General features: G+C 37.5%; 1 protein-coding gene and 1 pseudogene across 2 annotated transcripts in view; one reads left to right on the top strand and one right to left on the bottom strand.

Moving 5' to 3' along the window:
* HIF1A (hypoxia inducible factor 1 subunit alpha) overlaps positions 1 to 20974 on the bottom strand; it is a 40177-nt gene extending 19203 nt beyond the window's left edge. Inside the window, exons 1-4 of the mRNA XM_081158093.1 lie at positions 20543 to 20974; positions 3535 to 3725; positions 2701 to 2846; positions 2532 to 2616 (exon numbers count right to left, since the gene is read on the bottom strand). Of these exons, the coding sequence (XP_081014219.1) occupies positions 2532 to 2616; positions 2701 to 2846; positions 3535 to 3725; positions 20543 to 20577 (457 nt within the window). The 5' untranslated portion in view covers positions 20578 to 20974. The remainder of the gene's footprint in view (positions 1 to 2531; positions 2617 to 2700; positions 2847 to 3534; positions 3726 to 20542) is intronic.
* Positions 11407 to 12314, top strand: LOC308566992 (large ribosomal subunit protein eL6 pseudogene; annotated as a pseudogene). The gene has a single exon. The product of its transcript is annotated as a large ribosomal subunit protein eL6 pseudogene (transcript).
* Positions 20975 to 21515: the final 541 nt, after the last annotated feature.

The following is a 21515-nucleotide window of genomic DNA, read 5'->3' as shown; positions in this document are numbered from 1 at the left end:
TGGTGCTCATACAAATTATTTGGGGTTTACTTAAATACGGATTGAATTTGCCTTCCTTAGAAGTGTCTGAAAGTGGATTTTTAAAAGATGCCACACAACCATACTGGTCTTGGTGATGGTATAAGGATATGTGGGGGAGATGGAGAGTGGTAGTGGTGGTGGTGGCAGTAGGGATCCATATGTAAACTCTTTGGGGTATTTTCACACCTTCATAGTCTAAGGTTTAATTGGACTGACCTTTGGAAACCCTAATCCGTTGAATTAGGACATGAAGATAAATTTTATAATACCAAGGTAGTGGAAAAGTACTACCATTTTCATAACAGAAAAAACCTCTTTCAAGAAATAAATTTTCAGCCTTATAAAAATAAATCATATTTTATAATAGTTTAAGAAATCTGAATCATCTTTTTAACATTTAAAGGAAAGAATAATAGGACTGGCCCTGGCCGGGGAGCTTAGTTGGTTAGAGCATTGTCCAGATACGCCAAGGTTATGGGTTCAATCCCAGTCAGGGCACATACAAGAATCAACCAATGAATGCATCAATATGTGGAACAACAAATCAATGTATGTTTCTCTCCCTCTCTTCTCTTCCTCCCTTCCTCTCTCTCTCTAAATTCAATAATAATAATTTTTAAAAAAACAATAATAGGACTATGCTGTGTAAATACACCAATGGCTCTTTGTGTATCATTAAAATGTAATGTGCTATAGCAGCCCCTCTTTTCTAAAAGTGAAAATCTGTATTTTTGTTTCTCAATAAAACATCAAAAATCCATTAACTGCATTAGGAATGGTTTCAAAAAAATGTTCATGTGCTTAAAATAAATTTGGTTAAAAACATACATTTAAACTACATTAAGCAGACTATTATCTGATTTAGAATAATGCATTAACATTATTACCAAATCAAAATAAGACTTCCTAATATCCATCCACTTCTAGTCTAGTCTAATGGAAGCAATGAGCAGCCAATACAAATCCTCAAGTCTAACCACCTGAACTCATAGATTAAACTCACTGACAACCCACTTAGGTCCTTGCTCAGAATGTATTTACTCCTTCTTTATACAGGATTCTAAAAAGTATACATTTGCTTTCCAAGTTCACAGTAAACACAAAGTATGAAATTTAAAAACAGGAGAGGGCTTCTGCTCACAAAGTGAAAAATGGCAGTAGAATGTACTGAGTTGGTGAACGCGAGAAGAGTTCTAAAGTGCTAATGAGCATGGACTCTGGAGCTAGTCCACCGGAGTTTAATCCATGCTCTGCCATTTACTAACTAACCCAGTAATCTTGGGCCAACTACTCAATAACTCTGTGCTCCAATTCCTCAGTAAATCAGAAATAATAGTAACTTCACACGGTTGTTGTAATAAAGGAGTTAAATTCAGAGAACAGTGTTCTGGCACAGTGTAATCTCTCAAAAGATGTTAACTATTATTATACATAAGTAAGATGAAAACGAAACCATAAAAAACTATTCAAAAAACTATTCAATACTATAATTTAATTTTTAATACACAAGCAAACAAACTTATACACTGAAATTAGAGAGTGGCAAAGAACAACTACAGAGCAAAATGCCAAATTTTCATTGTAACTTTCAGTCATGAAAGATACAACAAAAATTTACAAATTATGATCAAGATACTCTATTTTAGAGGGCACAGGTATGAAAAGACTTTCTTGTTAAGTGTTTAAGTGAAGATTCCTAATAGGCCATAGAATAAGTAGTAGGGCAGTGACACGGTGCTCTGGGAGTACAGCAGTCACCTCCTTATCTGGCATTTTGCTTTTTGCAGTTTTAGTTACCCACGGTCAACCTTGGGTCCAAAATTATTAAATAGAAAATTCCAGAAGTAAATAATTCATGTTTTAAATTGTGGGGGAGAAAAGAGTTACTTTCCCCAAATCTTGGAACATCTGATTATTTTTAACAATTCATTCCTAAGAGTTAGAGGTTTTAGCAGGTCTTTTTTACTGCTGCTAATGTGGGGGCATCCATAATGTAATACTTTGTAATCTAACTACATATTCTCAAGTTATTGTGAACATCATGAGGTCAAATAAGCAATTATTATGTTTTTTAAAACCTAGTGAACCTTCTCTTTTCTTTTTCTTGGGCCTTTAGAAAGCTTGAATCCAACCAGCACTTCAACATTAGTACCTGTCTAAAATCCTATTATATGCCATTTGTATTATGATTTCTCCTTGCCTTAAAGTTGTATCTTAATTTATAACCTCCTTGGTCCTGATTTTTACTTATTTTTCCAGTTTATTTTATCTACTCTCTTGTATCTATATATTTACAGAATTAAGTGGACTCTAAAAATTTTTTTACATATTTTAATGAAATTCCTTAAAAATAGAATGGACTTAACAAAGAATAGAGTAACATTTTATTAAACATGAACTTACGTTTTGCCTTAGATTGGTAGAATAACAAAGTCTAAAAATGAGTAACAGAATCTGATCAGGTAAAACTACCTGTCACATTAAATCAAACAATAGACTTTTCTTCTCACCATTTCTGTGTGTAAGCATTTCTCTCATTTCCTCATGGTCACACGGATGAGTAAAATCAAACACACTGTGTCCAGTTAGTTCAAACTGTAAACACATTTTAAAAAATTAGATCTATATCATAAAATCATAAATATATAAAGAAGGACTCTTAATAAACGGGTATTTTACCTGAGTTAATCCCATGTATTTGTTCACATTATCAGAAATGTAAATCATATCACCATCATCTGTGAGAACCATAACAAAACCATCCAGGGCTTTCAAATAAAAGCAATTCATTTGTGCCTTCATTTCATCTTCAATATCCAAATCTCCTGAAAAAGGCACAAAAAGAGGAAAACAATTAGTTTAAAAGTTCTACTTAGATGAATAATATATAGGTGTTTATTTTAATAAAGTTTTCCCTATTTAATATACACAACACATATTTTTTCTGAATAAATTTTCCTTGTCACTTTCCTTTTAACACAGAACAGTAAAGGCCAGAGAACAGGAATACTAAAATTAGATTTGCCAGCTGCTTTTAATAATTATTTAAAGTAATACAGCAAGGAAAGGAAAACCACTGAAAAGAGAAAGAAGGGTCGTTATTAAAAAATAGGAAGGTAGGGCCCTGGCCAGGTGGCTCAGTTGGTTGGAGGTTATGGGTTCAATTCTTGGTCAGGGGCACATGCCGGGGTTTGTGTTCCATCCCTGGTCTGGGCATGTGCAAGAGGAAACTGACTGATGTTTCTCTCTTACATAGATTTCTCTCTCTCTCAAATCAATAAATGTATGCTTGGGTGAGGATTAAAAAAAAATTAAAAAGAAGATAGGTTGGTAGATAGGTAGGTAGGTGGGGCAGGAAATAAAGAGGGGCAAAAGGCCTGAAACTTTAAAAGCATGTAATAAAAAAGGTAACCACATTAAGGAAGAATTAAGAGTATGACCACCCTCTAAATATAATTAATTACTTTTAAATTTTAATGTTTAGGCCTGTTATGCCCTTGTAAAACAACTCACCAGCATCCAGAAGTTTCCTCACTCGCAGATAGCTGATGGTAAGCCTCATAACAGAAGCCTTATCAAGATGCGAACTCACGTTATGGGGAAGTGGCAACTGATGGGCAAGCTCATAAAAAACTTCAGACTCTTTACTTCGCCTGGATCTGGCTGCATCTCTAGACTTTTCTTTTCGACGTTCAGAACTTATCCTATATAACAAAAAAGAGTGGGAGGGGGCATAAAAGAGACAGAAAATTTATGTTAGTTTGCCTTTGCTTGAATAAAACTAATTTTACATTCTGCTTACCACAGAAGGATTTAGAAGATGCTATGTAATTAAATTACATAGAGATTTGCCTGCTACATGAAAGTATTTTTTTTTAATACTTTTTTTTTTTTTTAATATATCTTTATTGATTTCAAAGAGAGGAAAGGAGAGGGAAAGAGTGAGAGACAGAAACATCAATGAGGAGAGAGTCATTGATCAAGCCCGCAACCGGGCATGTGCCCTGACCAGGAATCGAACCCTGATTGCCTGGATCCTAGGCCGACGCTTAACCGCTGAGCCATGCCCGGCCGGGCATGAAAGTATTTTTAATAGAGTGCTATAGAAATTTTTGGATTACTGCAGACAAGGAACTTTCAACAAGAAGTCCAAGATGAAGCTTTAAACCTGTCTGAAATAGGTGTTTCCTCCCAGGCACGTTAAATTGAAGAGGATGTTTTCGTTTTAGCCCAATCTGAAAAAATAGCCTGTATATGAAGGCATGCTACACCTTCATAGCCATTCAAAAAGTCTCAACATACAGAAATCATAATTAAGTCTAGAGAAACAGAAGTTATGCATAGCAATGTGAAAACAGGTGTTTTTAAGCAGGTAGAACAGTAATACCTACAAATTGATTTTTGACTCAAAGTTTCTTTTGACTACAATACTTTCCCACCCTCCGCTTTACCATATGAGCAACAGTGACTATACGCTATAAGAATTTATATTAGCAGCTATAATAAGCTACTGTTTTCAGGTTGCTTACTCCCTTAACAGCCCCTTACTTATCACTAGCACAACAGGTGCTAAATAAACGAGGGGTATGGAAGAAAAACAAAGATGTGGCACAATTCTAAGAATTTAAAAGAATGGGTTAACAAAGATTAATAAAGGTGTCAGTAATGTGTCTATGGGGAACTTTTCCAAGAATAGCCAATCAAAAAGATCTTCATAAATCAGACCAAGAAGAGTTGACTTTCTCTGCTTAACTGCATAGCAACAAGGCTAAACTGGGTTCTGTCCTTAGCTTCCTCTTTAATAGCTATCTATTAAAACCTACTATGGGGCAAACACTGCCCTGTACTAGGTGCCTAGTTCTCTCATAACAATCTATAAATAGGCTAGATATTATCCCTATTTTACAAATGATGAAACAGGGATGTAGTTGGTTAAAAATAGCCACTATGGCCCAGCCTAGCGTGGCTCAGTGGTTGAGCCTCCACCTATGAAACTGGAGGTCACAGTTCGATTCCCAGTCAGGGCACATGCAGAAGGCAGCCGATTAATGACTCATCATTGATGTTTCTGTCTCTCTCTCCCTCTTTCTTCCTCTCTCTGAAATCAATAAAAACATATTTAAAAATATATATCTATTATGTAGCAGACGGGATTTGAACCCAGGTGCTTTTTACTCCAAAGCCTTTGCTCTTCCACGTTTTATCTTCATAATGGAGAATGCTGCTTCTATCTCACTTGGCTGCTCTTCTATGACCCTCAACCCAATCCTGTTAAGTCAATTATTTATTAAATGTTGAGAATAGCCATTACCATTTATTGAGCACTTAGCAGTATGCTAAGGACTTTGCCAGCATTGTTTTACTTAATCCTCCTTATGTCCTAGGAATGAATTACACAACTGTCTCTACCCCACATCTCTCCTCCCTCCAAATGATCTGCAGAGCAGCAAGGTTCAATCTTAGAAGCAACATTAAGAAACAGGCAGGATTCTCAGCACATGCTCCTTACGTTGTATAATGACAAGTGAATGCCTAACAGTTATATTGTGACAACAGTTATAGTTTTTAGCACTTACTCAAGTTCATGTGCTTATCTGACTTTCATACTTTATTACGGAATATCAACATTTACTGTTGTTAGAGCTGAACTTGATACAAAAATTTCAATTCAAGCATCTAGATCAATTTAACTTTAAAATCTTGAGATTTAAGATGAACTATAACAAATTATTACTACTTGTAACTACTTACATATGTGAACCAAGATTTTCTCAATGCTGTACAATTTAAATAAAAACTCAAAAATAAATTAGGAGAGATTCAGTGTGTCCCCTAGCATCTGGGATACTGTTTCCCTCACTTCTTTCCCCTCTTGAATTGGCAAGTGAGAGGCAGTCATAGCACTGGGAAACAGCTTCCTATCTGGTTCAAGTAAAACTACCAAAAAGAGTGCTGATCAATGATCTCATGATATACATGAATATTAGTTGAAATCCCACAATTAGTCTAGATGATTAGAATTTTATCAGCAACTTTCAAACTTAGTATCCCTTTCTCTTAATTACTCAACCAAATCTAAGCTACCAACAAATGACTACCCAAACGGAACTTTGTGAAAAATTTAAATGCTTTTATTACTACCTGTATCTGATCAATCTAACCATGGTGATGGATTACCTCTATACCTTTAGAAATACTTGTATTGTCCAGCACTTTGAAAATTATGGTTGTCTGAGATGTGGCAACTAAATTATAAGACAAATCCATTAGAAATGTGAGCTTGGATAAAACATTTAAAAGACAATATATTTAAGCTAGTGAGGAGTGTAAGAACAAGAATTTGAACGTGCCATAATTTTGGAAGAAATAAGCCTCAATGAAACAAGTAATGTACTTCAAGAGTCAACAAACCTAAGTTAGATGAAAGTGATGAAAATCAGTATGTCCTCTATTATATCATCATCAATGTAGACATAAATTAGGAGACCTCTAATAAAAATTTAATGAAGAAATTTATCTGATGTTCTTCACATGTGACTATGGGAGCTCTTAAAACATTGCTAAGCTTAGCTTCCAAAGGTCTTATGAGTTTCAGCATCTGCACTGCCCAGCTTCTTATTTACTCATAGGAAGGCTCTTTTCATCAGGTCATAGCCCACAGATTTACAGTATTGACCAAGAATTATTTGTTAGACCATGCGGTGAATAAAGAAATGAATCTTGTATTATTTGTTTACTTACTACCTAGATTGCACAATAAAAGGTTTGTAGACCAGAAGGAAACTGGGAGATTTTCAGCATGAAAATAAGCTCACTGTATTACTCAAAATTATCAATTCCATCTATGTTGTTTTTATTAAGTATACAATCAAGTAAATTTCTGCTACTGATGTATCTGCATACGGTGCTATTTCACAGATAGCTAGTCATATTGGAAATCAGTTAAGAGTACAGTAAAAATTCTATCTTCCGAATAGTTTGCTTACCCAGTTCCAAGAGTGACCTAGAACTGTTTGAGTAAACTGGCAAAATTGCTTAATCTTTGTGGTGCTATAGTTTTCACACACTTATAATTTTACTTTGTACAGGAAATATATTTAGGAAGATAATTTAGAGCCACTGTCTTATTAAGCTTCTTGTGTAGAGTTCATGAATAAGCTATAGCCATTTGACAGAGAATGCCTATTATTCTTTAGATTTACAAGAACACAAAATAATTGCAGATATTTTAAGTTATCTATCTGTGTTGCATACTAATTGCACAAGAAAAGCCCGTTAGTATTCCTGATTGTAAATATATGATTTTAAGAACTGAGGTTAGATCATAATCATTCAAAATGTTAACAGATGATCAGTTATTTCTAATAAATATATAAATTTTTCAAACCTCTCAACTCTTTTGCTTGGTGACTTTAAAACTTTTTGGCCCATGAAGCTAAAAGTTGTGCTTTGCACTTCTTGCACCAGCATTTCTATAGGATAGACATTGTGAAGTGAAATTTCATGATCTAATGGATGTGACATTTAAATATTCCTTTCCAAAAAGGTCTATAACCATTCTTGTCTCTGCCAATCCATGAATGTGTGTATCCATTTCCCCATGCACTCTGCAGTAATATATATTATGGATTCTTTGTATCTTTTTAATATTTGTCAAGCTGATAGGTGAAAACTGTATCTCACTGCTTGAATTGTCTAGCACTTCTTAAAGTCTCAGACTAAAGGAAATTCCAAGGAAATTTTTATGTTTCTTAGTTGGCATTTTGGCCTGCAGCTTTAAATTCAAACATTTATACATGGTGCATAGTATGTACAAAATGGTATTCTAAACATTTTTCATTTATTAACTTATTTAATTTTTAATATCATAACCATGTTACTGATAGGAACCTGGTTAAATAGTTTACCCAAGATTAGAGTTAATAAATGGTAGACCCTATATTCAAATTCAAGCAGTCTGTCTCTAAAAAGAAGAGTCTGATAAAATCAGATTTTATAAAATCTGATTCAGTAGATCTGAAGCAAGGCCCCCAAATCTGGGTTTTTAAAAACTCCACAGGTGCACATATGATACACAGTGGGATTTGGGAACCACTGACTGAACTCTTTCTTCCCTTACTTCACTTTAATTTCTCCCTCATATTACTACTACAAAATAAGAAATCTGATATTATGTCCTGCTTACCATCCCATCAAATGTACACATGACAAAGTAAAATTATTTTCAACAAAACCCTTCCTTACCTAGCTCCCTGCCCATCTCTTCACCCTCATCATTTCCCATATTCTTAAGCCACATGGCAGTTAATCAAAAGCATAATATTTCATTCCTTCTGGCTCACTCACCCCACTCTCTCTGCCTGGAGACTCATGATTATGTGACTTGGTAAGTTTATGTGAGAGACTTTCAATTTTTAACTCTAGCATCACTTCGTTTCTGTTGTCTTCTAAAACTGCTCTTCTCTCCTAGATGTGACGACTTTGATTATTTTACTGTATTTTATTTTCCTCTACAATCCTTAAAGCTTCTTGAATACAGGAAATTAACTCATTTATCCTTGTATTCTTAGTAGGGATACGCATAAGTTCTACTTGGCTTTAGCACTGGCCCAAATCTGCTATTTGACCTTGACTTCAGCCCATGGAAAGTTGACTGTCCTTTGAACATTCTTTTTGGGATTCCTGAATTTGTGCTTCATCAGTGCTCCAGTGATCCTATAGATTACAATCACAATTAAACAGCATAACAATGTCAGAACTATAAATAAGGCATACTATTTGGATTTACTGTCATTATCTGGATAAGCACTTACAAACAGAGGTAAATAGATGTAAGGGGAGAGGAGGAGCTACTGATTTAAAAAAATCCAAGCAGTGTAAAGTGAACAGCACAAATATCATCACCAAGGAAAGTAAGTGATCTTGCCAGAGAAGAGATTTAGAGGCAGAGGGAGAGAGCTGAGAACGCAGGATACCAATTTGCCGAAAAGAGGTTCAAGGTTTAAGATTATTTCCCTCATCACTGCAATCTACAATGTCTTCTACCATTTTGTCTTAAGCTAATGTGGTCAGGAAAATACATTAGTTGCAGTTTAATGTTGTTAACCAATTTACCATGAACACCTTTATCACTTTTATAAATGTCTTCCTAGCCCAGCTAGAAACATGAGAGTTAAGTCATTTTGTTTTCTACAGTCTTTTTCAAGAAAGTGTTGGAATTTTCATTATTAATACATGAAAGTTTTCATTAAGTTGACCTCTAATCCTAGTGGATTTCCCCTCCCCCAACTGGGTTACTCTTAGACAAGTATTTTATATTTATTAAGATTTATTGTTATACTTTCCATCTGATAATTGCTACAAAACCAGAATACTTCAAACAGATAATGTTTAATTTTTAAAAATCTGTATTTAATGAATAAACAGCAAAAATCTGACATTTCTAATTAAATATAAATTATATTTTCAGGACAGCTATTATTCATAATTATTTTCTCCAGGAAAATGTCTTCTGAGTTTAATCATTATTGATAAACTTAAAAATAAAACTTTAGTATATTGTATTAGAGAATGTCATTTATTTAGTCAACAAATATTTCTCAATCATCTCCTATGAGCCAGGCACTGTTCTCAGTGTGGGGCATAGTTCAATAAACAAAACAGACCAAGTTCCTACCCTCTTGGAGTGTACACTCTAGGACAAATATATCTTTATGTTTCTTGTCTTTACTCAATAGCAGTTACTAGGCAATCCCTAACTGACAAAACATTAGCTACAGGAATAATCTTTCCAGAAAATCAAGTAACATAAAAATTTAGGAGACAAGACAAAGTCGACAAAAACTAATCTGTTCTTACAAGATATGTTACAATATAAGTACTACATGAAAACAGCAAGTTATACAATAAAACATGAGCATGAATCCATTTCTCTGTATGGGTATGTAATGCATGCGTATATATAGAAATGTGTCTATATATACACATTTCTATATATGTAGACACATATAGACACAATTTATATATGCACAGATAAAACTAGAAAGATACAATGATATGTTAGCCAAGTTTACAAAATATTAACAATAGCAGTTTCAAGATGACAGAATTACAGATTGTTACTTTAAGAAAAATTCACTAATAAACTGATACTATTAGTGTACCTGTGTTTGTCAGAAAAATCAGAAAGAAATGGTTACCTAACTTTTAAACTTATTTTCAAGAAAGTGGAAAGTAAAGACTGAGTAAGCAATGTAATTCACTATTTTCCATTTCTCATTCTAATCTAATTTTCAGGTTTTGAAAATTTGGCATTTCATAAGGAAATTCCAAAATACAGGAGAAATGGTTTGTTTCTAAAGAAAAATATTCAGAAAGTATGTGTGTGTGTACATATATATTTATTTTATATTTTTAAGCAACTTAAATTTCTTGCTTTAGGTTATTAGTAGTATGGAAATATCTCTTAAATAATCACAATTAGAGAAAAGATGATTTATCTTCCAATAAGCTCACAAAAATGCTTAGTTTAAATACTTGATATTCTAATGCTGCAGTAAAAAAATAGGAAAAAGGAATCAGTTTTAAATTAGAAGGTATATTCTGAAAATGAAATCTGTCATATCTGAGGTAGCATTAATGGGGTAAATGTTCTATTTATACATTAATTAAATTGACTAATTAGTTGATAGATTTTCAGCTGTTTAATGTGTAGTTATGTTCTGTTTATTTAAAAATATGCTTTTGTTTTTAGGTTATTCCTAGTGATTTCAATCAACTCTCTCCTGGTTCAGAATTTGTGTTGAGCCTCTCAAAAATTCTCTGATCCTTTACTATGTAAAGTACTAAATAAATAAAACCAAAAAATGTATTATATGTGAAGCTGTTCCTCTAAGATGGAGATTCTCAACATTTAGTTTGTATCACAGTCAACTGGAGGGATTCTTGAAACAGATTACTGGGCTTTACCCTGAAAGTTTCTGATTCAGGGGGTCTGTATAGGGCCTGAAAACCTGCACCTCTAACAAGTTAGCGGGTAGTATCAATGATGCTGGTCTGAAGAACATTTTGAGCCCCTCTGCCCTAAGAAAAAATACTTTTTGCCCTGGCCAGAGGGGCTCAGTTAGTTGGAGCGCTGTCCGTACACCAAAAGGTTGTGGGTTTGATTCCCAGTCGGAGTGCGTATAGGAGACAATAGATAAATGTTTCTCTCACATCAATGTTTCTCTCTCTGAAATCAACAAACACATATCTTCAGGTGAGGATTAAAAAAGAAAATACTTCTTTATGTGTCCTTCAAAAAATATCCAGAGAAGTAAAAGGTTGTTCATTCACACTCAAAAATGGTTTATTAAAACTTTCTCTTAAAAAAAATCTGGTTTTCCCATCTTGCAAGATGGCGGGTGAAAAGAAAACCGAGAAGCTGGATACTACGGAGAAGGAACCTGAACTAAGGAGAAGAAACCTGAAGCCAAGAAGGCTGATGCAGGCGGCAAGGTTAAGAAGGGTAACCGTAAGGCCAAGACCCCTAAGAAGGGGAAGCCCCACTGCAGCCGCAACCCGGTCCTGGTCTGAGGAATCGGCAGGTATTCCCAGTCGGAGATGTACTCTCAAAAGGCCATGTACAAGAGGAAACTCAGCTGCTAAATCCAGGATTGAAAAGAAAAAAGAGAAAGTTCTTGCTACTGTCACAAAACCAGTTGGTGGGGACAAGAATGGTGGTACCCGAGTGGTCAAACTTCGCAAAATGCCTAGGTATTATCCTACTGAAGATGTGCCTCGAAAGCTGTTGAGCCACAGCAAAAAACCCTTCAGCCAGCACGTGAGGAAACTGGGGGCCAGCATCACTCCCAGGACCATTCTGATTATCCTCACTGGGCGCCACAGAGGCAAGAGGGTGGTTTTCCTGAAGCAGCTGAGCAGTGGTTTGCCACTTGTGACTGGACCCTTGTCCCTTAATCGAGTTCCTCTGTGGAGAACACACCAAAAATTTGTCATCGCCACCTCCACCAAAATTGACATCAGTGGCGTGAAGATCCCCAAGCATCTCACTGATGCTTACTTCAAGAAGCTGAGCAAGCCCCGGCACCAGGAGGGTGAGATCTTCGACACAGAGAAAGAGAAATGAGATTACAGAGCAGCGCAAGGTTGACCAGAAAGCCGTGGACTCAAAGATTCTGCCTAAAATCAAAGCTGTCCCTCAGCTCCAGGGCTACCTCCGCTCTTTGTTTGCTCTCACCAATGGAATTTATCCTCACAAACTGGTATTCTAAATTTCTTACGAAGAACCCGATTAAACAACTAAAAAAAAAAAAAAAAAACCTGTCCAAATGCTTTACAAATACAGGAAACATAGCCAACCTCCAAGACATTTACATTGCCACATACTTAGAACTCAACTCAGTAACTATAAAATACACGAAGGACTTAGACTAGTCAATGGTAAACATTACAGTCCCAACAGAACTTTTACCTCCCAGATATATGTGCCTAGATCCCAGCCCTGGAAATTCAAATTGTAGGGCTGGCATATCTGTTCAAAGGAAGTTTCACAGATGATTCTGACGAGCACTCTTATCTGTTCAAGTTTGATGTTTCATCTATGAGTGCTTGTAAAATGTACAGATTCCTGAGTCTCATCTGAAAATTATCAAATCAGAATCTCTGGAGGTGGGACTCTAACTAAACACCCAGGTGATTTTTAAGCAACACAAGTTTGAGAACCATTAGCAGGGCCTATAGCAGATTTAACAAGTTAAGGTACAATTGTTGGGAATAAGCAGCTAGAGGTACGCCCTAGCTGGTTTGGCTCAGGGGTTGGAGCATCAGCCCTCGGACTGAAGGGTCCCGGGTTCAATTCTGACCAAGGGCACGTACCTAGGGTGCAGGCTCGATCCCCAGCCCCAGTCGGGGCACATGCAGGAGGCAACCAATCAATTTATCTCTCTCACATTGATGTTTCTCTCTCTCTGGCTCTCTCCCTTCCACTCTCTCCTTTCTACTCTCTCCAAAAAGCAATGGAAAATATGTCCTCGGGTGAAGATTTAAAAAAAAAAAAAGAAGCTAAAGGCACAATTCAAGGACAGGCCAGTAATAAAGTGTGTGCTTAATCAAACCCAATAACTTGGTCTCAAAAATATAAGATCATGATTAGACTTCAAAGATGACCAAATGAAAAATGTGGTAACTGGACCGGTTATCTCAATTCCTTGAAATAATTTTTTTTAAAATAACCTTTTAATGTCTTTATGACATTAAATGTTTTAATGGTTTTATGTTTCAACCTTTTAATGTTTTTATGCAATAAAAACATTTAACCTTTTAATGTTTTTATGCCATAAAAAAAATCAAAGGGTTGAGAATTACTGTCCCCGAATAACAGCTGTGTTAATGGCTTTCCCAAAATCTTATCACCTACTCTGTCATTCTCCTCCCTTTCCATTACCTCCCTCTCTGAGCTGATAAATGCTTTTCTTTCCATTTCCCTTATTATATGCCTTCCTCTAGTAACAGAAGTGAGGCTGGAACTTAAGAGGTCAGTGACACTAAACTTTGTGGGCATTTGTATGTGTCTATTGAGAAGAATGTGTACTTAATTACCTAAATATAACAGAAGATACAGGAATTATAATAATCAAGTACTCATATAACCAAAAAGCATATATATCAGAATAAAGGTATACACATAGAAATCATACCCTGAAGATTTTTCCTATTTAGTTTAAAACCCTGACCATGGTGAGGATTCTGGAAACAATGAGAAAGGAGAAGCTCCCTGAGGCAAATGTCTCGGTTCTCTACCTATAGTAATTCATCCTATCCAATGCTACCAAATAAATGTTCCCAAAAAACCCTCTGTTTTCTTGTCTATAAAAAGGAGATATGTAACACTATTAGTAAGTGGCAGTGTCTCAGATTCCACCTGAGACTGAAGTCCCCATATTTAATATAGCCCATGCCTTTCCACAAATCAGATGTTCAATATATAATTTTTAAATTTAAAGATTAAAGAAAGTTTGGGGATGTTTTTACTTAGGAACAGAAGGAAGAGACATGATAACTACCTTCAGATATTTTAAAAGGATGTCATATGGAAAAGACAGATTTGGTGATTAATGCAACTCCAGCGATTAATAAATGGGAGTTACAACATGGCAGGGCTTTGCTCAACAGGGCTTTGTTAAAGCAGTGTTGAAGGTAAACTCTATGAGAATTTTAAAACTATATTTTCATTTTGTTAGCCATATAAAAAGAATAAGCATATTCTGGATCATCTAAATGATCCCTATATAGGTCTATATTCTTGCTATAAACCTTCTGTGTTTAAGGTTGCATTTATATATGATCAGATTGGTACCAAGTGAACAAGGTTACATTTTTTATTCAGATTAAGGTCACTGGGCACATCTTAAAAGATTACAGAGATTACTTTGCTCTGAAAGAGATCTAAACATTAGTCAGGGTTGAGAAATACTGGAATAAAAAACCTTCTAACATTTAAAGTTGCCAAAAATATAGAGACTGTCTTATGAGAGTGTTTTTGTGTGTACGAGAAAACTCTTAAAGCAGACTGGCAAATTAGTAAACACAACAATAGAAGATGCTCCTGTGATGGTTTAAAGTAACAAAACTTGCCCTAGCTGGTTTTGCTCAGTGGTTAGAACATCGGCCCTCAGACTGAAGGGTCCTGGGTTCAATTCCGGTCAAGGGCAGGTACCTCGTACCTCAGTTGCCGATTGAACCCACAGCCCCAGTTGGGGCATATGGGGGAGGCAACCAATCAGTGTGTCTCTCGCACATCGACGTTTCTCTTTCTCTCCTCCCACCCCCTTCTACTCTCTCTGAAAAGCAATGGAAAAAATATCCTCAGATGAGAATTAAAAAAGAAAAGAAAAAAGTAACAAAACCTAAATCCTAAAGTTAGTATTTTACAAGAACCTCTAACTTGAAACCACATTGTACTAAAAAATAAAACATTCACACTATGGCTGAATCAAATAGCACTCAAAACTGAATATTCAGCTGTGGCCTGAGCCATCAACAATTCAATGCTCTGCTTGACAAAGCACAGGATAAATGAATGCACAATAATTTGTTATAGGTTAGAGTGGTTAGGTGCTAGAGTGGTGATCAAGGGTTGAAAAAAATTTTTTGAACCAATGAAATAAAGTTATTCACATTATCCGAGAAATACCCCTTTCTCCATTCACAGTGAATGCTTTGACTACTGGTTTGACATGTAACCCATTTAAACATTCTAGCTACGTTCCCTGCAAAGGCAAGCAATTTCCAACTCTTTTCTGCCAACAGGTTAAAAGACGTTTAATGAATTGATACCAAAAGAGCATGAAAAAGTGGGCTTTCTTAATTTCCCATCCTTTGGTAGCCAAGTAAACACCCTTGAGAATATATTTCTTGGTTTACTATTATCAATATGGCAAATGATTATTTTAGAATAACATGTATATACAAAAATAAAAAACAAAACCTTCACATAATTTGCAAAGACCAGACACTCATGGGAAAAAGTATCAACATAGAGAAAAAGCAGCACTAACTATTCTACCACTATTACAAGTTCACTGATAGTTTGGGCCAAAGGACTACATCAGCCTTTGTCAGATTGTCCCAAAGGCTTGAATGAGCCTAACAAGTATTGAGGAGGAAGTGGACAAATAGGAACTCTTGTGCACTGTTGGTAGAAAAGTAAAAGGTGCAGCCACTAAGGAAAGCAGTATGGCGGTTCCTTCAAAAATTAAGAGTTACCACATGATCCAGCAATCCCACTTTGGGGAATATATCCAGAACTGAAATCAAGATCTTGAAGAGATGTTTATAAACTCATGTCCATAGCAGCACTATTCACAATAGCCAAAAGGTGGAAACAACCTAAGCGTTCATGGAAAGATGAATGGATAAACAAAATGTGGTATACAACTAAATATTATTCAGTCTTACAAAGGAAGGAAATTCTCACACTTGCTACAACATAAATTAACCTTAAGGACATTACGCTAAGTGAAATAAACCAGTCAACTGTATGATTCCAGTTATATGCAGTATGTGGTAGTAAAATTCAGAGGAAAGAAAGCAGAATGATGGTTGCCAGGGACAAGGAGGAAGGGGAAGTGGAGAGTAGTTGTTTCATGGTTACAGAATTTCAGTTTTACAAGATGAAAGAGTTATTCTAGAGATTGGTTACACTTAAATGTGAATATACTTAAGACTATTGAACTGTACACTAAGAAATGATTAAGATGGGAAATTTTAAGGGTTTTTTTAAAAAACCACAATTAAATTTAGATTTTACATATTATATTTTTCTAAAAAGGGTGATGGCTGGCAAATAGACATAGATTTATCTTTACTGCAGAAAACAAAAATTTTAATATAAAACTCAATGCACATACAAAAATGGTTAATTCTTCATGCTCCAGGAGACACAGAAGGATACAATTGTTTTTAAAATTCCAAGATCTGTATTTAACTTAAAAATTCTCATCATACTTGTACCCAAAATACTGAGCAACAAGAAGATTGGCTTATCGTAGTTTCAAATTCCTTTTCTAACCCTCTAATTAAGCAGAGAATATACACAACACTTATACAAGTAGCAGAAGGCTGGGTAAAATCCATGAACTGGGTAACTAGTTCCAACATTTTTAAAAAAATAAAAGAAACAAACAAAAAAGAAAATGTTCTTTTTATGAATTAAGATCAACTTCTTAATAGAAAACAAATCCAACAACACATTTAAATTAGATTATTTCTTTAGTTGAGAAACAGGTCAACAATCTTAGATACTATTTTAATCTTTTTAAAGTATCTAAATTTTTAAAAATTATATTTTAAGACACATCTATGAACAAGCACAGTAATCTAACCCAACTCTTTAACATCTATGCATAAGTTTTTAGTTTCACCACCAAACACAATCAATTCTTACAAGCTCTTCAAAAAAAAAAAAGTCAAGAGAATAATCCCCCTATGCTTCTTACACACTATTTTAAGCTACAACTACAAAATGTAACCATAAAAATCTTAACCATAAACACCAACAGAGCTACAAAGACAATGGAAGTCAACAAGTAGAAAGATTGGAAGACTGGGCATTCTCCAAATTGCACAAAATGCTTTACAGTAGAACACAGCGATGACCTGCCACACTTTATCAGTCTAAAACAACAAACAGCAGTAAACATATACATATGGAAAAGTGCACCAATATAGATTTCATACAAATCAAGCCACAAAAATTAGACTAACAATAAATGCTTGAAGTTTTGCCTTGAGATGGAAGCCAACTGTCTTGACCCTGCAGAAATTCATAAGCAAAGGCCAGTTTTTCTACCATGTAGGTTCATATGCTTTACTGGAAATACTTTATCAACTCATGTTTAGTAAAGATTAATATTTATAAAATTGTTTAAATTGTGGCATCAAGACAAAAGTGTTCTAAGTTACTGCCAGTCCTAAGACTGCAGTGCCTTGCATAAAACCTTGCTGAAAAGATCTGTGTGACTAGAATATGTTTATGACTCTAATCTCTAAAGTCCAGAGTAAATTAAAAGTAACCTATTTGGGGAGGAAACGACAGGTAAGAAATTGTGAAGGGGAACTACAGTACATGGTAGATCAGATGCTCAAAAAAAATAACTGATGCTAGATGCCAGCATAATCCAGAAATGTACTGTTTTAACCAGAAAGAACCCCTTTAAAGCTCTGGATCCAATGTTTGTCTTTTCATTTTTAGGAGGCATAGAAAAGATGTACAAGGTGATGAGAAGATGAACTAAAACAAATATATGGAAGGACCTGCAAAAAGAGTTTTTAAGTATGTGGAAGGTTAAAAAGTAGAACTTTAACAGGTTCTAGTTTAAACGCTTATTTTCAAGTACTCAGTGTTACCAAGACTCCTAAACCAGGCAATGGGCATTATCTCATTTAATATCCACAATAACTGCTAATTTGGCTGCTGTTATTATCATCATTTCAAAAGGAGGACACAGGCTCAGAAGCATTAGGTAATTTGCCCAAGCTCACAAAGCTAACTGTGAAAAGGCTGGACTCTAACTCAGGGGTGTTTGGCTCAAGATCCTATGCTCTTAACCACCATGTCTTCAAACAAGTGGAAAAATCAAAGTAAAATTGTTAACAAGAAAAAAGTTATTAAACTATAGAGCTGCTTGATTTTTAATGACCTAAGTTAAAGAGGAAGTTAAGGAATGTTCATTCTCAGGGATTTTTACTTCACTGATCCAGTAACTGTTTTTGGAAAACTTTGTAGTAGTGTGCTCTGAAACCTGAAACCGAACGATGGACCTTTTGACACTCCTTTGAAATCCAAAAATCTATATCAATGTGCTATTAAATAGAGCCAGCCCCTACCCCTAAGGAAGCAACATCAAAGGCTCTATGTTAAATCTATTATAACCATACCCATCCTCTGTTCTGATTTCTTCCAATCCTTCAGCTCTGAGTTTCCTAGACCTTCTTTTAAAAAGACATGTTTCCCTCCCTCACCCAGTTACTGGAGGCTCATTTAAAACGGAAAAAGTCTAAGGAGAAAAACCCCTACTCCTCAATCTCTGTTATCTTTTCAAAAATATTTTAAAATTATTAGTTAGAAAAGGACAAAAATGAGGTATCTTTAACAAACAGCATCTAAAATTGTTGAGTAGCCACCACTGATAAGGTGTTTAACTTAGTTTTTCAATTTTAAGGACCTCTATATTAAGAAATATGATTCAATCTTATCCAGATTTGCTAAATTTTCAAATGAGAAAAACTTTGAAATAACAGAGGACTGAGGAAACTCTAAGAACTAATTTAGAATTGGGGTGATGCATAGTAGCTAATTCTCAACTGATGAACTGAAAAGGATAAGTACAATATTGCCTCTGAAAAGGAAGTGATTGGAGCATAACTTGATGCACAGTATTAAGTATGATTCAGCATAGAAAACAGACAGAAAATTGGCACTACACAAAGGTAATCTGCCTTAGGTTTACAATATAACAGCCGCTTCATTTCATCAAAATCACTGTAATCACTTCTGCAAAATTAATTGTAATTTATTCCTGGCAACTCTTGGAATTAAGTCTAGACCTGTTTAGTCACTTTTTGAATTTTATAATTGCTTTCTCTGGTGTTTACAAACTGAGAATTTATCTTTCTATTGAATAAGGACCTACAAAATAGCAAGAACATAAACAAATTTATCTTCTGCTGATACTGATTAGGGAAATTAATCTCTCCTTGAAGAGAGAAAGGACTTAACAGTAAAGCCAATCAATCTACTAACAATAACTCTTACTATAAATCTTTAACTCCTTAAAATGATTTCCTCAAAGGCTAAAATAGCAAAGTGGATCCAAACTCTGTGTGTGTGTGTGGGGGGGGGTCCCTCTTAATGCCATCAGTTCAACAATTCTTAATCCTGTAATATACCACCTAGACTCAAAACTTCAAGGTGTTTTAAAAACTTACATTAAGTTCTAACAGAATGATTACTTACTTCGGATATACATATTTTGAAGGTTTTCCTTTAGTATACTTCAATTTCAGGAAAATGGGGCAGTTCTAAAAATTTTAGTTACATATTTCATTTGCTCTGATCACATACGTTTTTTCAACCTCATTAAAAATGTTTGCCTAAATAGAGGCAGCCGCTGCATTTTCACTAAAATACTTCCAAGAATTAACGAGGCACATATTCATTCGTAACGTCTGGGCTCTCCTGACAGGTGGAAGAAATCACACCTATTCGATTCTTATGTTCTCTTTAAAATGTTGCTATTTCTCTAAATTCCCGTTACTCCGACTCCCAGTCTAGGCAACTTCTTCAAGGTGATTAAAACAAAACAAAACCTGCACGTGCAAACTAAGAAAGTTAGCATCTTCAGGCCATCGCAGCAAATCCCTAATGGCACAAAGGCAGAGGCACCCGCCGCGGCTGGACACCCCAGCGCAGATCACACCCGACCACGCGAGCGCGTCGGTCAGGAGCCCCGGGCCGCGAGCCCGCTGGGAAGCCGGACCTGCGAGCAGGGGCCGCCCCGGGGCCGAGTTTTCAATGGAAACCGAGAGGATGGGGGCGGGAAGCAGCGGAAGCTCGGGTACAAACGGCGGCGACCGAGCGGCGGCTTATTTCTCTGCCGGGGTTTCAGGGTAGGGGAAGTCCACCCGAATCGGGGTACAGGGCAAGCTGGCTTTTTGAGGCGGGGGAAGGAGGGCGGTGCGAAGCCCCGGCGGCCGGGAAGGGAGGGCGAGCTGAGCCCAGCCCCCGGCCCCTGAAAGCACTTTCGATCCATCTCCCACCCCCCACACCAAGATGGCGACGTGGACAGAGGGGGAGCCCGGCCCGCGAGGTTGGGAGGGAGGGGAGGAGAGGAGAGGAGAGGAGAGGAGAGGCAGAAACAAAAAGGCGGCCCCCGGAACGCCGAGCCGGCCCGCGAGCCCGGGGCGGCGGGCGGGCGGGGGCGCCGGCGGAGAACGCGGTGGGGGGAGGGCCCGGGCTTACTTTTTCTTGTCGTTCGCGCCGCCGGCGCCCTCCATGGCGAGTCGGTCGCCGCGATGCCTTCACGGCCAGCGCCCCCCCAGGCTCGCTTCGGCCTAAGCTCGTTCCCTCCACACGCGGGGAGAGAAGGAGAGGCACGTCCAGAGGTGCGAAACCCCCCGCGAGATCAGAGGCAGGATGAGCAGGCGGCAATCGCAGGACTCCAGGACGGGCTCGAAAGAGCCTCCCCTCCGCCTGCTTGTCAAGGGCCGGCGGACGGCTGGCTCTAGCAGCGAAGAGGGCGATCCTCGCGTCCCCTCCGACGAGGCGTCTCTGTGCACTGTGGCGCTGAGGCAGCGGCAGGGGGCGGGCAAGGGCGGAGGCGCGCGCGGGGGGGTGGCGGGAAGGAGAGTGGCGGGGACGCGCCCGCCCGGGGAGCCCGGCGCGCGCTCCCGCAAACCCTCACCTGAGGGGGAGGCGGGTTCCCTGAGAGCCAATGGCGAGCGGCGTAGGAGGCCAGGCCCCACCCCAGCCCTCGTTGGTCTCAGCCAATCAAGAGTCGGTCAGCTGAGGCACAGCTGGGCCGCGCCGCCGCGCTCACGTGCTCGTCTGTCTGCAGCTGGGGAGGAAGGAGAAAGGAGCTGGGCTGCGGCCAGCCCGCTCGGGGGACCTGAGCTTCTCGTAAGGAAAGCAGTGGCTGACTTTGGGGGGCGCTGCTGAAAAGGGATTTCGTTTTGTGGGTTTCAAGTCTGCGTTGCATTTCCTGCTCTCGGTACAGCAAGTCTCGCGCGCTCTGTCTCCTCGGCGGCTGTGCTGTGCAGGTTTGCTGCCAGCTCTACTGAGTCCCAGTTCAGAACAGAATTTTCCATTCGTTACGGCAAACGCTTTGGTCCCTTTGCTCGGATGCGTTACAATGGGGTCTTTCTTGCCAGGTTACCTAACAACGGGTCATGTCACCGACCACACTCTTTGCCAGAGAACACAAGGGTACTCTCCT

Source organism: Miniopterus schreibersii, assembly GCF_964146895.1.
Source record: "Miniopterus schreibersii genome assembly, chromosome: 1".
NCBI lineage: Eukaryota > Metazoa > Chordata > Mammalia > Chiroptera > Miniopteridae > Miniopterus > Miniopterus schreibersii.
Note: the sequence above shows the minus strand (reverse complement) of the source record. Positions and strands in the feature narration are given on the sequence as shown.